This window comes from Pempheris klunzingeri, chromosome 9, assembly GCF_042242105.1.
Source record: "Pempheris klunzingeri isolate RE-2024b chromosome 9, fPemKlu1.hap1, whole genome shotgun sequence".
NCBI lineage: Eukaryota > Metazoa > Chordata > Actinopteri > Acropomatiformes > Pempheridae > Pempheris > Pempheris klunzingeri.
In genome coordinates, this window is record NC_092020.1 from 16,236,761 (window position 1) to 16,251,645 (window position 14,885).

The following is a 14,885-nucleotide window of genomic DNA, read 5'->3' on the forward strand; positions in this document are numbered from 1 at the left end:
AATGAGTGTTATACTCAGCAATGATTTTCAAAATATGCTACAGTAGCAGTGTTGAGGGGCAAGATATCAGACCTTAGTTTGTTTGGATTTTTTTTCCTTATAAAGTAACCTAAATGAAAATCTGCTCATAAAGACAACATGGTCACCACTTTGAAGAACTGGTTGATAAGACATATCAATATTGAAATGATTGATATTGGTGGTTGTGAGTTGTCAGTGTGCTGCTCAGTGTACTCCTCCAAAGAGCTATTTTTGTACATTTGTGCAGGTGTCAACATTAAATACATTTTCTTTAACCTGGGAAATATCCTGATTGAGAAACATTATTTCTACTTGAATCAGAAGTGGTCCTTACATACCTGAGAATGAACTTAATGTGTTAAAAAACTCACAATACAAACTTATTGTATTAAAGACCTCACTCTATTAATACTTCCCTCTCATTCTTAAAATGCCAGAGTATAATTTAGTCCATATTCTTCAGTTAACATGCCACTCTCAAGCCTTTGTCCATGTCACTGTATGGTACAGTGGTAACTTCAGCTTCTGCATTGAAAGTGTCTGAATACATGTGAAGTAATGGGGTCCATAGTCTTGTTAGTCCGTCAAAAAGTTGATCTATATTCTTACCTAACTACAAAACAAAACCTTAGCATCAGGGCAGTGTCAACGTTTCACGAGGAAGCAGCAGATTTGCCAACATTATCACTTAAGACTTAAAAACATAAATCCCCATCTATGTTGGTTTGTTGCAGTATTTTTTCTTACAATGGACGTGGACATGGAAGTGTTGCATCAGTTGTGACTGTTAAATGAGATATAATATTAATATCCGCCACCTGCTAGGTCCAGCAGGGAGCCAGCAGCCTCCTGGGCCTCGGCATCCAGCTGAAGGATCTCCACGGTCTCCAGGTCGAGCTCGGTGTCACCAGGCAACACCAGGTACTGGTACTGGTTGGACTGGTAGTAGTGTAGCTCGATGTACCCGCTATCTGATAGGGGGTCCTTCTCCATCTCCCCGCTGACCTCCTCCTGCTGGTACTCGACCGACTCCATGGTGACGAGCTCCTCATGATCCGGGGTCAAAGGGCACGATGGGTTTTCAGAGAATGTCGGGTTATCATTGGTTAAGATTTGGGATGAGGCCGTGGAGAGGAGGAGGGTGTGGGTAAGGGGATCTGCATGAGAGAAAAAAACAATAACAGTAGGAAATGACAGATCAGACAGCAAGACAAAAATATGAATAAGATGTCGTCACGCACGCTGGTTGAACCACTTGACAGATTCTTCAGTGAGCATGTGAGGCCCATATAGTGCATAGGCTTGGAAATAAAACGAGGGGACATAAAGGAGACTAAGCTAGGCTATTGCTGTGTTGCCACGGTAATAGAAGGTTGTTGCCATGACAACAGAACACAAACACAGGAACAATGTCGGATGCTGAGAAAGCTGTAGAGCCGCAGAAAAGCCGCAGGTAATAAAAGTGTCACAGAGGGCTGTTACATGAGTCTGTTATGAGCCTCATCATCATTGTCATCATCATCATCATCATCACTGACCTGAGATATCCAAAGAGTCACACACTGGAGGCACCCCAAATTCAGCTCCCTCCAACCTGCAAGAAGGAAAAATGTTTTATATGTTTTTTTTGCTTGTTTAAAATACATCTCAGTATGAGAGTGTAATTAAAATGTAAAATTATTCAGAGAAACCTCAAACACTACAGGCAAATTATATTTTACTGCTCTGCTTGGAAAACGGTCCAGAGAAAATGCTGAATTATCAAAAAAAAAACACAACACAGGAATACCCAGGATGCTCACTGGAGGAATATAATGTAGGGCTGCAACTAATTATTACTTTTGTTCCTATTTTACAATGAATTAATCAATCAGTTTATCTATTAAAAACAGAAAATAGAGAGGGATGCCCATTACAATTTGCAAGTTGTTTTATCCACCCAATAGTCTAAAATCCCAAGATATTTATATTAAATCTATTCTGTGAAAAGAAACAAATTCCCACATTTTAAAAGCTGGTGCCAGCAAAAGCTTGGCTTTTTTTCCACAAGTGACATCAAAACCAGTCAAATAATTATCTGTAAATTGATTAATCGACTAATTGGATCACCACTAATACCAATTATTGACTTTTTGTCTATTATGTGACAGATAAAAGATTTTACAGCATCTTGGCAATCATTAGAAATGGTATCTACTCCACTTGATAATCAATTAATTTAATCATCAAGTTAATCCAGGGAACCAAACATTCGTCAGTTCCATCTTCACAGATATAAAGAGCTGTGCTTTTATTTTTTTAATACTGTATAATAATCAACTGACCACTTTTATAACCACAATTGAACACATAGCTAAATAAGCAATTTTTAACTCTGAATTCATGCAGTAAAAGATTATTTTTAAAAAAATGTTGCACATACATGAACTGTTTGATTGTACTCACAGTGCAGGCTTGTTAATCAGATTGCTGTTGGTGCTGTGATAACTGTGGGTCTTCCTCAGCACCTCAAGGAGTGCCGGCCGGTACTCTGGACACACACACCACAGCGATCCCTTCCCCACTGACTGGAGCAAACATACAAAAACCTCATTGTTAGTCTGAGGCAACACGAACACATTAGACTGTAAAACAACTGTAACAGTTGTGGAGGACATTATAATAGTTTCCCTATATGGCAGTGTAATTGCTGACTTGACTACAGAGCAGCACATCTGGATTCAGTGTGCTGTTAAAGGACATTTCAGTGGGATGGATGCTTGAACCTCTGTCCTGTAATATAAGCACGTCTTTGCCCACAACACGACGAAGCTGCTCTTAATGTGGAAAGCCTGAGTCATGTCCCCACCTGGCTCTTGTCCCTCTGAATGCGACGGAAGCTCTTGCTCAGGGACAGGTTGTGTCTAACAGAGTTCCTCCAGCCTCCAGAGGCTGTCCTGTAGTAGGGGAAATTGTTCACAATCCATTCGTAGATGTCCTTCACTGGAAGCCTCTTGTCAGGTGAATCTTCTATTGCCATGAAAATCAGACTACTGAAGGAGTATGGGGGTTTGGACGAGGCTGGAGGAAGAGGCTGGGTGGGTGCGGAGGACTCTAGCTGAGGCAGTGGTGTCATTTTGGGAAGGGGCTGCAGTGGTAGCAGGTTGCCTCTCTGATGCAGCCAGCTGAGGCAGGTCAGGTCATCTTGGTCGGATATATTTGCCGGACTGAGGCGATGTTTGTTTTGTCCTTCAAGGCACTGAGACGCTGTGCAGTGCAAAAGAGGGGAGGAAGAGTGGAAGGAGTCTGCTGTGGCCGGAGAAAGTGAGGTAGGGGACGGGGGGAAAGAAATAGGTGAAAGTGGTAGGGAGGTGTGACCACTTAAGCAGGTCTGCTGCGGCGAGGAGGAGAAAGGCTGGGACCCTCCGAAAATGGTAGGACATGTTGACGAAGGTGGCAGTGTGTGAGAGCTACTCTCCATCTCTCTCCCAGGAGGAAACATCCGGGGTCACTCAGCTGTACCACTGCTGAAAGACATGACAGGAGTCAGTCAAAGTTACAGCTGATTAATGCACAGCAGGATTAAAAGCGAGCATAAGTCAAGTTTTATTTATACAGCGTGCATTCACAATACAATAACAATATGTGCAGCATACAACACCCTGAGGAAAACTACCAAAAACACTCTTCAGGGCAGACAGAAATGATAGTGAAATAACACAGCAACTTTGTGTATTTTCTGTTAATTGTTTTTAAAGGAGTATTAAACCTAACTACCAAGCAAAGACAATAGCTCAAACATGCTGGCTAACCAGACTCAAGAGTTTTAGACTAAAAGAGTTGATGGCAAATGCTGCAGAAAAGAGAAAACTGCACAGCTGGATTAAATGTTAGCTCTCCGTTCCCCTCTGGCGAGCATCCACCACACGTCCAAAGTCCACCGTGTGTCCGCTCTTACAGTACCATCTCCCGTGTTAACACACACTAAAGGTGGCCGGTGGACAGGTGCAGGGGTCTCACAAAGTCATTGTTCTCTTAGCTTTACATACAGAAGGTGAGCCGGCATCGATTAAATGCCTTTAACTAACTAATCATGGACTTATTGCGTGTAAAAATGAATTCATACCGCTCTGAAAGTTTGCATGAAATGCCACATGGCTCTCCAACGCAGTTCAGCGGGCAAATGGCGGAACAATATAAAGTTTCATTTAGTCAAGAAAGCCGCCTTTTCCTCTCACAGGTAACCCACTCGGTGTTATTAGCCAGCGCTGCAGGAGCATAACATTGACCAGCTACTCACCAAGCAACCGAAACCCCTCTACTGGCAGGACTCAGAGCTGCTCAAATGTCCGAGAGCACGTCGTTGAGAAGTTAAAGGTGAGTTTGTGGTGTTGAAAACTGCAGCCGGACTGAACAGCTCTCCCTCCGCGGTGTGTTGCCGTCCGACGTCTCCATGGAAACCAAAAGGACGCTTTGCAGGGTGCGCGCTCCCAGGCGCGCTCCCGACCGTACAGCCCCACAGTGAGCTATTAAAGAGACCAGGGTGGGACACTGACACACCACCATTGCCCCACACTATTAGAATAGTGGGTGACACTTTTCAAATTTTAGCATGACCACAGTGTAAACATGCAGTAACAACTTAAGGTCCTGCTTTTAAAATGTACTGAATTAAAGGTCTGTAGGGAGCAACACATGTGACAGTCTAACATTGTTTAAGAGTTTGAATTTGTTCTCAAAACTCACCAGCTCAGACTGACCTGCTCAATCCGTACAGTGTTTTTATTCCCCCTACACCTGCCTGCATACATGTCTCTTGTTATGGTTTGCTTATGCTGGTGTTTTCATCATGTTTGCCTGCATTTATCTGAGAGTATTTTACACATTATATGGTGTCCTAGTATCAACAATATTAATTACTGTTATTATTATCATCAACAAAATGTATCAAAAGTAGTCATTCAGCATAGTGACTTGTGTTGTTTTGTATTATGGTATTGGTTTATTTTTATCATTACTGATGCATTAATGTCTAAGCAGCATTTAAATGTGCTTTAAACATTTAATATGCTAATTTGTGTGTAAAATCTGAATCTGCAAAGTAACTAGTTACTGTAAAATCTAAAACAAACTGAAAAGAACAATTTTTCTCTTAAATCAAGTTGATGTATAAATTGTCACAAAATAGCAATAATGTTGTAAAGTACGAGCTCAAAATTGCTTTTATTGTTGAGTTAATGGACTATATTTGAGTATAATTCTACTTTTGCAGGTAGTCTACTGAGGGCAATTTCAGCTCTAGTAATGCTTTGTGTTTTATGAGCTTACATACTATAGTGGATTTAAAATGACATCTAACCAAGGACGGCATTTTCTGTAAATATATTGGGGTAAAAGTGACACAATGTCCCTCTGAAATGTCATGTAGTAAACATAAATTCCCAGAAAATTGACTTTAAATTAAATACTTTAAAATTCGAACTAAATGGATTTCAGTTACTTTGTCAATGAAATCTTCACATTAATCTGTATTTTTCCGAAGGAAACAGATCAGATACACCAGATAAAGAAGAACTAACTCTTTGCATAAAAAAAAAAAGTCTCAGAAACTGTTAAAATTGAATACACAAAGCTAAATATATTTATTTTTTTTCTACAAAAATCCAAACATTGTCATGCTTTGTCTAATGTAGATAAATAAAATCCAGGAATCACAAGAGAAATTGAGCTAATGCAGTAACATTACCACTCCAGAAAAGTGGCAAGCAAATCGTGTGTGTGTGTGTGATGTGTGTTTCCTGTGTGTGCATGTGTGCGCTCTGTGGCGTAAATACTGGAAACCATGTCAGGGACATTATATAAAGAGAAACTTGAACTGAATCTGAGTTATGATTAAACAAATCGCCCAACAAAAGCCCTTCGTTTTCAAAGTTAAGTGGGCAAAAATAAGCATCTGTCAGTGTTACTGTACACTCATGGCGGACAACAACAGTCTTCCAGTGAGACGTTTTCTGTGTCACACATTGTGGTTAAATCAATGAAACCATGACATTGCGAACAAGTCCATTTGACAAGCTCAACGCACGCTGCAGTTCAACATCGTCTACATATGTTTTGAGTTTAGTGACAAAAGAGCGTACAAAGGCAGGTGTACAAACACTCAACAACCACGTTTTCTGGGCCCAACGCACTTGGACTTGAGGTCATTAAATGCGTCACCTGATCAAGTGAGAGGTTAACCAATATATGATGACTGGCTGAAAGACTGCAGTGGCCACAGTGATATAAAGACGGAACTGAGGTTTGGCACTTGATCCAGTTCCCATCGAGTCCGAGGAGAGAGAGGGCAGGATCTTCATTTTCAGAGACCGAACCTGTGAGGACGGCACAGAAATGACATGCAAGTTACAAAGCTGACTTCATTAAAGGAAAAGTTCAACATTCACTTTCTTGCCAAAAGTCAGATGATAATATTGATCATGACCTCTTCTCATGACTGTGTGGTAAATATAAAGCTACAGCAAGCAGCTAGTTAGCTTAGCACAAGGACTGAAAACAGGGAGGAAAGCTAGCTTTGTTGTGTCCAAATAAAATCATCTACCAGCAACTAAAGCTCACTAATTCACACTGTAGCTCCTTTAATCAATCCGTACAAGTGAAGAGCAAAAACACAGTGTGGTTTTACCGGGTTATGTCTCTTGTCTATTTTTTGGCCAGGATCAATAACTTCCTAGTGTCTATGCTGGTTGCCTGGCACTGTTACCTTGACAACAATGACTTGCTAGCTGCTGACGCTAACTGTTTCCTCCTGTTTCTAGTATTGTGATCAACTAAGCTTCATATTTACTGTACAGACATGAGAGTGGTAATGATCTACTAATTCTTGTCAAGAAATAAACAAGCAAATAAACATATTTCTCAAATATTAAGTTATTCCTTTAAAAATATTTTTAAAAAATAGAGCTAAAGATTGATAGATTAGATAAAGGATTAAATATATCATCAATGCAATGAAAAACATTTAAAGCAGTTAAGTCCTGCCTTTGTCTATTTTTCACCACATGTACCATAAAGTGGTCATTGTTCAGGTATTTTAGTATCTAAGCTCTGATGCATTTCGTTGTTTCACAAGACATCAACACAGTGTATTTATCCCACCTAATGGCTACACTGGAAAGTTTAAACCTGAGTGTTTACACACCTTGATATATTTTATACAGTTATGTATTTCATTGCATTTGCTGCCCTCTTTTCTTTGTGTATTGTTTCTTCATTATTATTATTATTTTACATGATCTTTTTGATCCCCCCTCAAAAGAAATAAGTAAATACATGACCTACTTATGGTATACAGTAATTAGTTTTAATTACATAGGCAATCAGCATATGTATATGCCACACAGAGGAAACACAATACTGCTGTGGATAGGAAATTCATAGTTTTGAGGTTATAATTATGCTTGTGTGGTATTAAATTATACAAAAGTATATTACAGTTATGCCAGATAGTATGTTGACTATTTGTGTGCAAACTTCAGAACTGTGCTCTACCCAGATTGTTCCAAGCACACAATTTTGTTTATACACAGGCTTTGCTCAAGAATTAACTAAATTAAATGTCCAGTTTGTAGTAGAGCAATAATCTAATTTTCTGACTTGGTTTGAGATAAAATTTTCCAAAGTGATTTGGATTCCTGTTTCAGAAAAAACCTTTTCAAATACGTCAGATTTATAAATGTAGTGGATAATGTCAATATGGACTCAAAATACTTACAATGAAGAACATAAGGGCACAAGAGGACCAGGCGAGGGCCACATAATAACCATCACTGCCAAACACTAAGCCGCACAACAAGGTGAAGATCATCCTAGAGGAGAGCCATGAAATAATATCATTATGTCTTCAACTACCTCAACATGAATTTTTATTACATCTAAAAATGCCTTATTCACAAAGGTGCCTTTTAACATCTCTGATTTAGCAGTTAATAGGTTAATATAACAGTTGATGTACACAATACTGAAGCTTTGGTCTAAAAATCATCATCAAATCAATTCGCTTTGTCAGTAAAATAGAATCATATGCATGTGAAGAATAACATGACATTTACCCAACATATTTATATCCGCTGTAGGCGATGAGATCAAAGGTTGAGAGGTCGCTGTGTACAGTCAGCAGATACAAACTCAACAACATCACCAAGACCTCGATGATGATCCACACGAGGGCAGTGCTGGCACACAGACCGAGAACCTCTGGGCTGAACCTTCACACAAAGACAATACACCCCTCTTATTTAACTTCTTTGATACGAACATATTTACTGTGAGTCATAAAATGAATTAGATAAAGACGAATTACTCACCTTTTCTGAATTCCGAGAGCCATTCCAGCAAGTAAAATGTAGGTAATGAAAGCCATAGCTACAAGACAAAAAGTACACTTAACACACAGAGTCATTCCAAAATGCTCTGCTATTGACAACTTTGTATATATAGAAAACTTACTTGGTATGTAAAGATCAGGTGCATTCACATCCTGTCTTGGAGTCAGTGGAGTGTCCCGATGGTAACGGACTTCCCAATCCTGCAGAGACCAGACACACACAGTGTGAATCATCCTGCAGGATCTAAGACTGTTACATATAAATGATCTTCTTTTTTCATATATTTTCATATAGTGATTTTTCACAAAATCACTATATGAATGTTTATTTTAACATGATAACTCAATGATAAATTAGAGGTAACATTGGTAGATTATCCATTACAAATAAGAGTGGAGTAAATACAGAATTTAATATTACTTTAGGTCTTTTTAGCAGATTTGTTGACAATAATCACCATACTCCTATAGCTATAAAGCTATAAAGTACTCTATGCAGACTCATAGACTCAATGAAACCTGCATTCTTTCTAATGGCGACAGCCAAAATGCCAAACTTAAGGCTTCAAAACGTTAAAACCAATGTGTGTAAATACTATGCGACCCTAGTCGTGTAAGGATTGTTTGCACTGTGTAGTTTGTATATTATCAGGGAACAGAATGTTTGGAGTGGTGACTTAACCTACAATCTGAATAAGTTAGTGCGTGGGAATTAACTGAGCTCAATGTGCTTTTATATCCACACTGGCAGTCACAGCATTATGATGTCCATAAATACAGCTGGAGTGGTGATTAACTGGCTGATTACCTTGTTTGCATGGTTTCAGTGTGATAAGTTGTTGAAAATATGATACCAGAGAAAATAATCATGCATTCTTTCTTTTTTGGGTCGTCACGTACGTTGATGTGGGACAAAGTCTGATGGGATGAATGGCTCTGATTACCTGATGCGTATAAGGGAACATGAGGATCATAAGTTTCTTCAATACATATCTGGTGTCCACGGCAAAGAAGTATTTCAGCTTGTTCACAGACATGAATCTGCTGATCTGAAAGGCAAAGGAAGTGCAAACATTAATTTGACAGATGAGGAGTGACAGTTTGCCAAAGTTAACAAATACAGCTGAGTCATAGTCATTTTTAAAGAAGGCTGTGTCTGCCCTCAGGATTGTGCATCACTTTGGCTTAAAATCCAGTCTACGTATTTTAACCACCTATGTACCAAAGTTGCCAATCCAGTAGGACAACATAAGTTTTATTTATGTGCCATTTAAAAGTAATACAATTACTTCAATTGTTCTCCCTTTTTTCCTGGGTGAGGAAATTTCCCAACTGTCATTCTATAAGTGGACCAGAAAATGGTTTGCTTGACTGAAAGCCTGTTCCCTCGAAATGATTGTCTGTAAGTTTCAACTGTGAAAAGGTTCTGGATGTGGCTAATATCAGACAAAGGAGCATTGAAGAGTAGCTGAAGAGCAAAGTGTATCAGACTGGGCCTGGAGTGACCATGTTAATGAAGTGGAGTTGTTCTCTAAGTTGAAAATGGTGAACTTGTTTGACGCAGGAGTCACTTTTGGGACAAAAATATCACATAATTTAAGAGTTGAGCTGTGTTTACATCTGTATGCTTGGTCATACAGCTACAGAGAAACTTTAAATCTGTGTTTACAACAGTCAATTTGTGATTTAATCACTTTGCAGGTATAATGTAGTGCCAATTGCACAATCAAGGACTTGAACTTGTTTATAGGTTACTGGGTTAACCTCATCTTGCATACAGCACCATACATCACATCTGAAGACTGTGAATGACCTGCTTTTCCTCACCTCTTTGTTTACCATATCCTTTCCTTGGTTGGCTAATGAGGAGCCATACATCATTGCAGCATTGGCCATTGGGTCTGTAAACAGGTTGTCCATACCAGCACCTCCGTGCATGTCATTTGAGGGCCCTGCCAAATTGTAGCTCGGAGTGTAGTATGCTTGACTGTTCACTGCTGGTGCTGCAGAGCTGGTGTCGTCAAACAGGACAGAGTCTGCTGTGGGGTTAGCGGCACGAGCTCTTGGCTTAGCTGTGGAAAAGGTGGATGCAACAAAGTGAATGAAGTGCATTTGAATTTCTATTCAAAAATTCATGGAGGTACTGGCTTATTATCCACAACATCAAATGTAGACATACATACAAACATACTGAAATCCACCATAACTGGTTAATATGTTAATCCTTAAGTCTTTCACTAAGCAAGAGAGAAACAATGTGAGAGAAACAATGTTTTGTGAAGATAACATGAGGAGTTAAATACTGTTGTGTTGCTGAGCTTTTGTAAGAAATTTAATACATTTCACTACAGTCATTGCAAAAGGCCTTAATCCATTGTTTAAATTACTATCAGAATCAGAACCAGAATCACTTTAAGAATCCCCAGGGGGAAATTGCTTTTTGTTACACACAGCTCCAAAAGAATAACAATAAGAATAAGAATACACTTCAATATGAGCGACTCTCAAAGTCTTGTCATCGTGCCTTACCTTCATAAGATAAGGCATGATTACAAGTAGTACACTGTTCAAAACGTTCAACAGAGGTGTAGATTCAACTTCATGGACATTTTGGAGGTTGCAGTTTGTGATGCAGTTGAAGTGTATTACATTATACTGACAGGTATTTCTAATATCTTTATCCACCTCACGTGTACCAATTAGCATAGACAGTATAACCTTCATGCAGCTATGATTTAATCAAGTATTCATGTGACAGCACCACTTGAGCCCTGTGTGTCTTGCATTTGTAAGAAAACAGGAAATTGGCACTATGGGTGGATATTAAGCAATTTTTTTTGCAACCCTGGTAACTGATAATGATTCACATTTCCACTTACTTGCTCGGTACCCATGATGTGGCAAGTCCATTGTGACGGTCGCTGACGTTAGCTTAAAGTAAAAACAATGACGTTAGCCAACTTAGATTTCATCTTATTAATCGCTTCGTTACGCGAAACCACCTTATCCAGGGGGCTAAATAAAGCTTAGTGACGTTTCGCTACTGCAAACACTGACAGCATTACATTACGTGATAACAGTAAGCCGCTAACTTGCAACATTTTTATGCTAATACTTGCTAGCTACCCAGCTAGCTAGCTAACCTGGCTACGTATGAACGTATTTAACAGTAACCACTGCTGCTGCTAGTTACGGTAATATCATCATATTTTCAACTAATACGCGATGGAGCCGCACATGTGAGACATATATAGTCAACAGTAGCTTCTCAGGTGTCCACACAACTTGTCTGAAAGATAACGTAATGACTATAAAGTGAATAACGAGCATTTAGAGTACTTACCTACACGGCTAACGCTGCTAGCTAGCTACGTGGCTGCCAGACTGCTCGGGCTGATCCCACCCATCCACCGCGGTTGGTTGACTGCAGGCTGCCTGCGTGGCACAAAACTGTCTAAGTACAAAGCATCAAAGTACACAAATGTGCCAGTACACGCCGCTAAGAGGTTAAGCTAGTACATCTTTACTGTTTTCTCTCCGTGCTTCACTGTTTTGTGGGGAAAGGTCGGTGGGTGATATTAAAACTTTGAGGAGCTTCAATCTAAATACATCTCTGATCAGAAAATAACACGAGATATTTTAACACCAGCATGCACAAGACACAAGTTCCCTCAATTTATCAGATATATTCAAACAAAACATATTAGCATATTGCATATTAAACTTAAAGTTTACTTTGACAGCAGAATACTTTTCACTTCATTGTGAACATGATAAGAAACGTGATACCATCAATAATTAAAGGCTAATGTATTGCTACACCAGTTACAACATGGCTATACTTATTGCATGAAGTCAAGCCAGTTTTATTTATTTTTCTTTATTTATTTAACCGTAGAAAAGTAGTTCATCATGTGCATGTACTAGCACTGAGTTCAAATCCAACTTTGAGGTTGTCTACTTTCATTTTACTTTCACTCTGCTTTCATTTAATTTTACTTTGAATTTGTATTTACATTTTTTTTTACCAACTTCATACTTGTTCTCCACCACATTTTAGGGTTATCGTACTTTTAACCAGATGTCACTGAAGTTACTTCTTTGCAGATTAAGTTTTCATATCTAAAACATATAATAGGTTGATAAAGCTTTAAAGTACTAAACAGTAATCTATATAATAAAGTTAGATTTATTACCATCTGAACCACTGCTGCTACTTTCTCTTTTGCTACGTTTGGCTGCAAATATTTAAACAATTTGACTTCTACGTGGACTACTACCTTGATTTATAGGTACAGTTAAGGATCTATGCTTTTACCACCTCTATTTATTGAAGCCATCATTAATTGACATCATGAGTGACAGATATGACGTATGCATGATGTCAACAGCACCTCAACAAAACCTGACCTGGACAATCAGATCTGTCTGTACAGACATGTTCAAAACTGCTCTGCACATTCACAGTAAGATAGTGTACCCATGGTACTAAAGCATGGATTTACAAGACATGAATTACAACACCCACTAAACCAAATAAATTCAAGTGTATGCAGCATCAGGGTGCTGTTACGCTCTGTGAAGAATGTGTGTGTGGGACATGTGTGTAGGGTGAGTGTGTGGGTGGGTGTGGATGAGTTATGTGGATACATGTGGAGAAATTTAGGGTGAGTAAATGGCAAAGGAATCTAAAATTCCCTCACCCACTCCAGAAAATGGCAACTTTTGGAGGGAAACTGTGGAGTAAAAAGAGAAACCTTAACAACAACTTACTCACACTCTCATGGGTGAATATACATAAACTTACAAACAAATCTTTTTCTTTTAAATGGATCAAATCTCATGGCCGTGTGAGTTGAGCGGACCTCTGTTGGCCAAATAAAAGATAAAAGAAATAGTCAATAATGGAATGAAGGTGTGTAATCTGAAAAAAAAGGTATCCAACATGTTGTGACATGTCCCTATTAGACACATTGCAAGTGTGTCATCACTGCATTCCTGAAACTTTAGTCATCTGACGTTCACCTTTCCCCTATACTCCCTTCATATGATACCATCCTGCATGTGTGTCCTCCTTATAATAGGGTGTAATGTTTTTAAAATCTGAAATCTGAGACACAGCAGTAGAATTGGCAGATGAGTAACAGGTATAAGCCTTGTTAAATGTCATGCCCCCGGCAGTTTCAGTTTTTGTTCACAGTCTGTAATTTCATTCATAAGTTATGAAATGACTGAAGTCCACAATTCACTGCCTCAATCATAGATAACCACCTTTAATCTGCACTGCTTTTTCTCTTTTTCTCCCAAAAAGAGATTTTTTTTAAAGGACTAGAAACAGCATTTGCATTTAGCTTTAGCAAATCTTGTTTTTTAAGACAATCCTTATTCCCAAGAAAAAAAATTAATAGTAATGCGAGACATTGGTGCAGCAGTCAGCAGCCAGGAGAAATCAGCCCTTTGCCGGGAACTGTGTCCTTAGGGACTGCAAGGTCAGCAGCTGCTGTGACAGACTCAGCTTACCGAATCTACAATGTGCGTTTTTTGAATCTGTACTTGGTACTATATTGTGCTTGCAAGTAGAAAACAGTCGTTGAGATAATCGAGCAGCTTTGTTGTAATTGACTGACTCATCTCCACAGGCATGCATGCACATCGATGTGGTTTGTGAAGTGAGAGTGACTGCCAAAAACCTCAGCACAATTAAGCACATGCACCCATTTTTGCCCACACTATACTACTTCTACTACAATCTACTTCATAACCGATCCTGTAGTACATAGACACAACCTTGAAGTTCATTCATATTCAAGATATGAGTATTATAGTATTATTAGAGAGGCATGCTTTGTTTTCCTGCTTTTTTTTTCATCATATGACTTTTAACTATTATTACACCAGAAGAAATGTTGGAATTTACTCTTGTCATTTAAAAGTATTTCTACTTTTGGAGTACATTTTAAAGTCCATAATTTTACATTACTTAAATAAATAATAACGTATTAGTAAGGTTGTATTCTTTTAACAGCAGTTAAAATTACACAAAATAACTAAATGCAAATGCTGAAAGTATTTGTAAGAGCTGAGATTGATCTGAAAACTATGATTTTTAAGTTACCTTGACAAAAAATGTTATAAAATATATCAACTTAGATTAAGTTAATTAGTTAAATTAAGTTATATCATGAACTCCTGTATGATGTTTTACAGTGTGAATTTAAAGTTATTAGCTTTGACATAATACTAAGGAGAACTCTTTTGACAGCAGCTAAAATGACATTTATCACTAAATACAAGTGTTGAAAACTTTGCAGAAGCATTAGGAAAAAGAACTTTGCATAATAAATAAAGTTAAAAGTAATCAAATTTTAACAGTGATACATTCTGTCCACTCAGGTTTAACAAAGTAGCCTCTAATTTGTTTACATTGTGGCAATCACATACTAATAGTGTCCTTATCTCTTTTAACTATAGAAAATCTTAAAATAAGAGCAAAGTGCAC

The 14,885-nt window shown here is 38.5% G+C and overlaps 2 protein-coding genes across 2 annotated transcripts; both read right to left on the reverse strand.

Annotated features, from left to right (window-relative positions):
* Positions 1-825: 825 nt before the first annotated feature.
* LOC139206709 (forkhead box protein N2) lies at positions 826-3,481 on the reverse strand. The gene is made up of 4 exons (XM_070836267.1): positions 2,862-3,481; positions 2,467-2,592; positions 1,560-1,615; positions 826-1,178 (listed from the first exon to the last, which is right to left on the reverse strand). The coding sequence occupies exons 1-4, from the start codon at positions 3,479-3,481 to the stop codon at positions 826-828; spliced, it is 1,155 nt and encodes a 384-aa protein (XP_070692368.1).
* Positions 3,482-5,612: 2,131 nt separating this feature from the next.
* yif1a (Yip1 interacting factor homolog A (S. cerevisiae)) lies at positions 5,613-11,816 on the reverse strand. The gene is made up of 9 exons (XM_070836642.1): positions 11,730-11,816; positions 11,266-11,317; positions 10,214-10,458; positions 9,331-9,435; positions 8,509-8,587; positions 8,367-8,424; positions 8,112-8,267; positions 7,775-7,868; positions 5,613-6,374 (listed from the first exon to the last, which is right to left on the reverse strand). The coding sequence occupies exons 2-9, from the start codon at positions 11,294-11,296 to the stop codon at positions 6,216-6,218; spliced, it is 927 nt and encodes a 308-aa protein (XP_070692743.1). The 5' UTR covers positions 11,297-11,317; positions 11,730-11,816; the 3' UTR covers positions 5,613-6,215.
* Between the last annotated feature and the right edge of the window lie 3,069 nt (positions 11,817-14,885).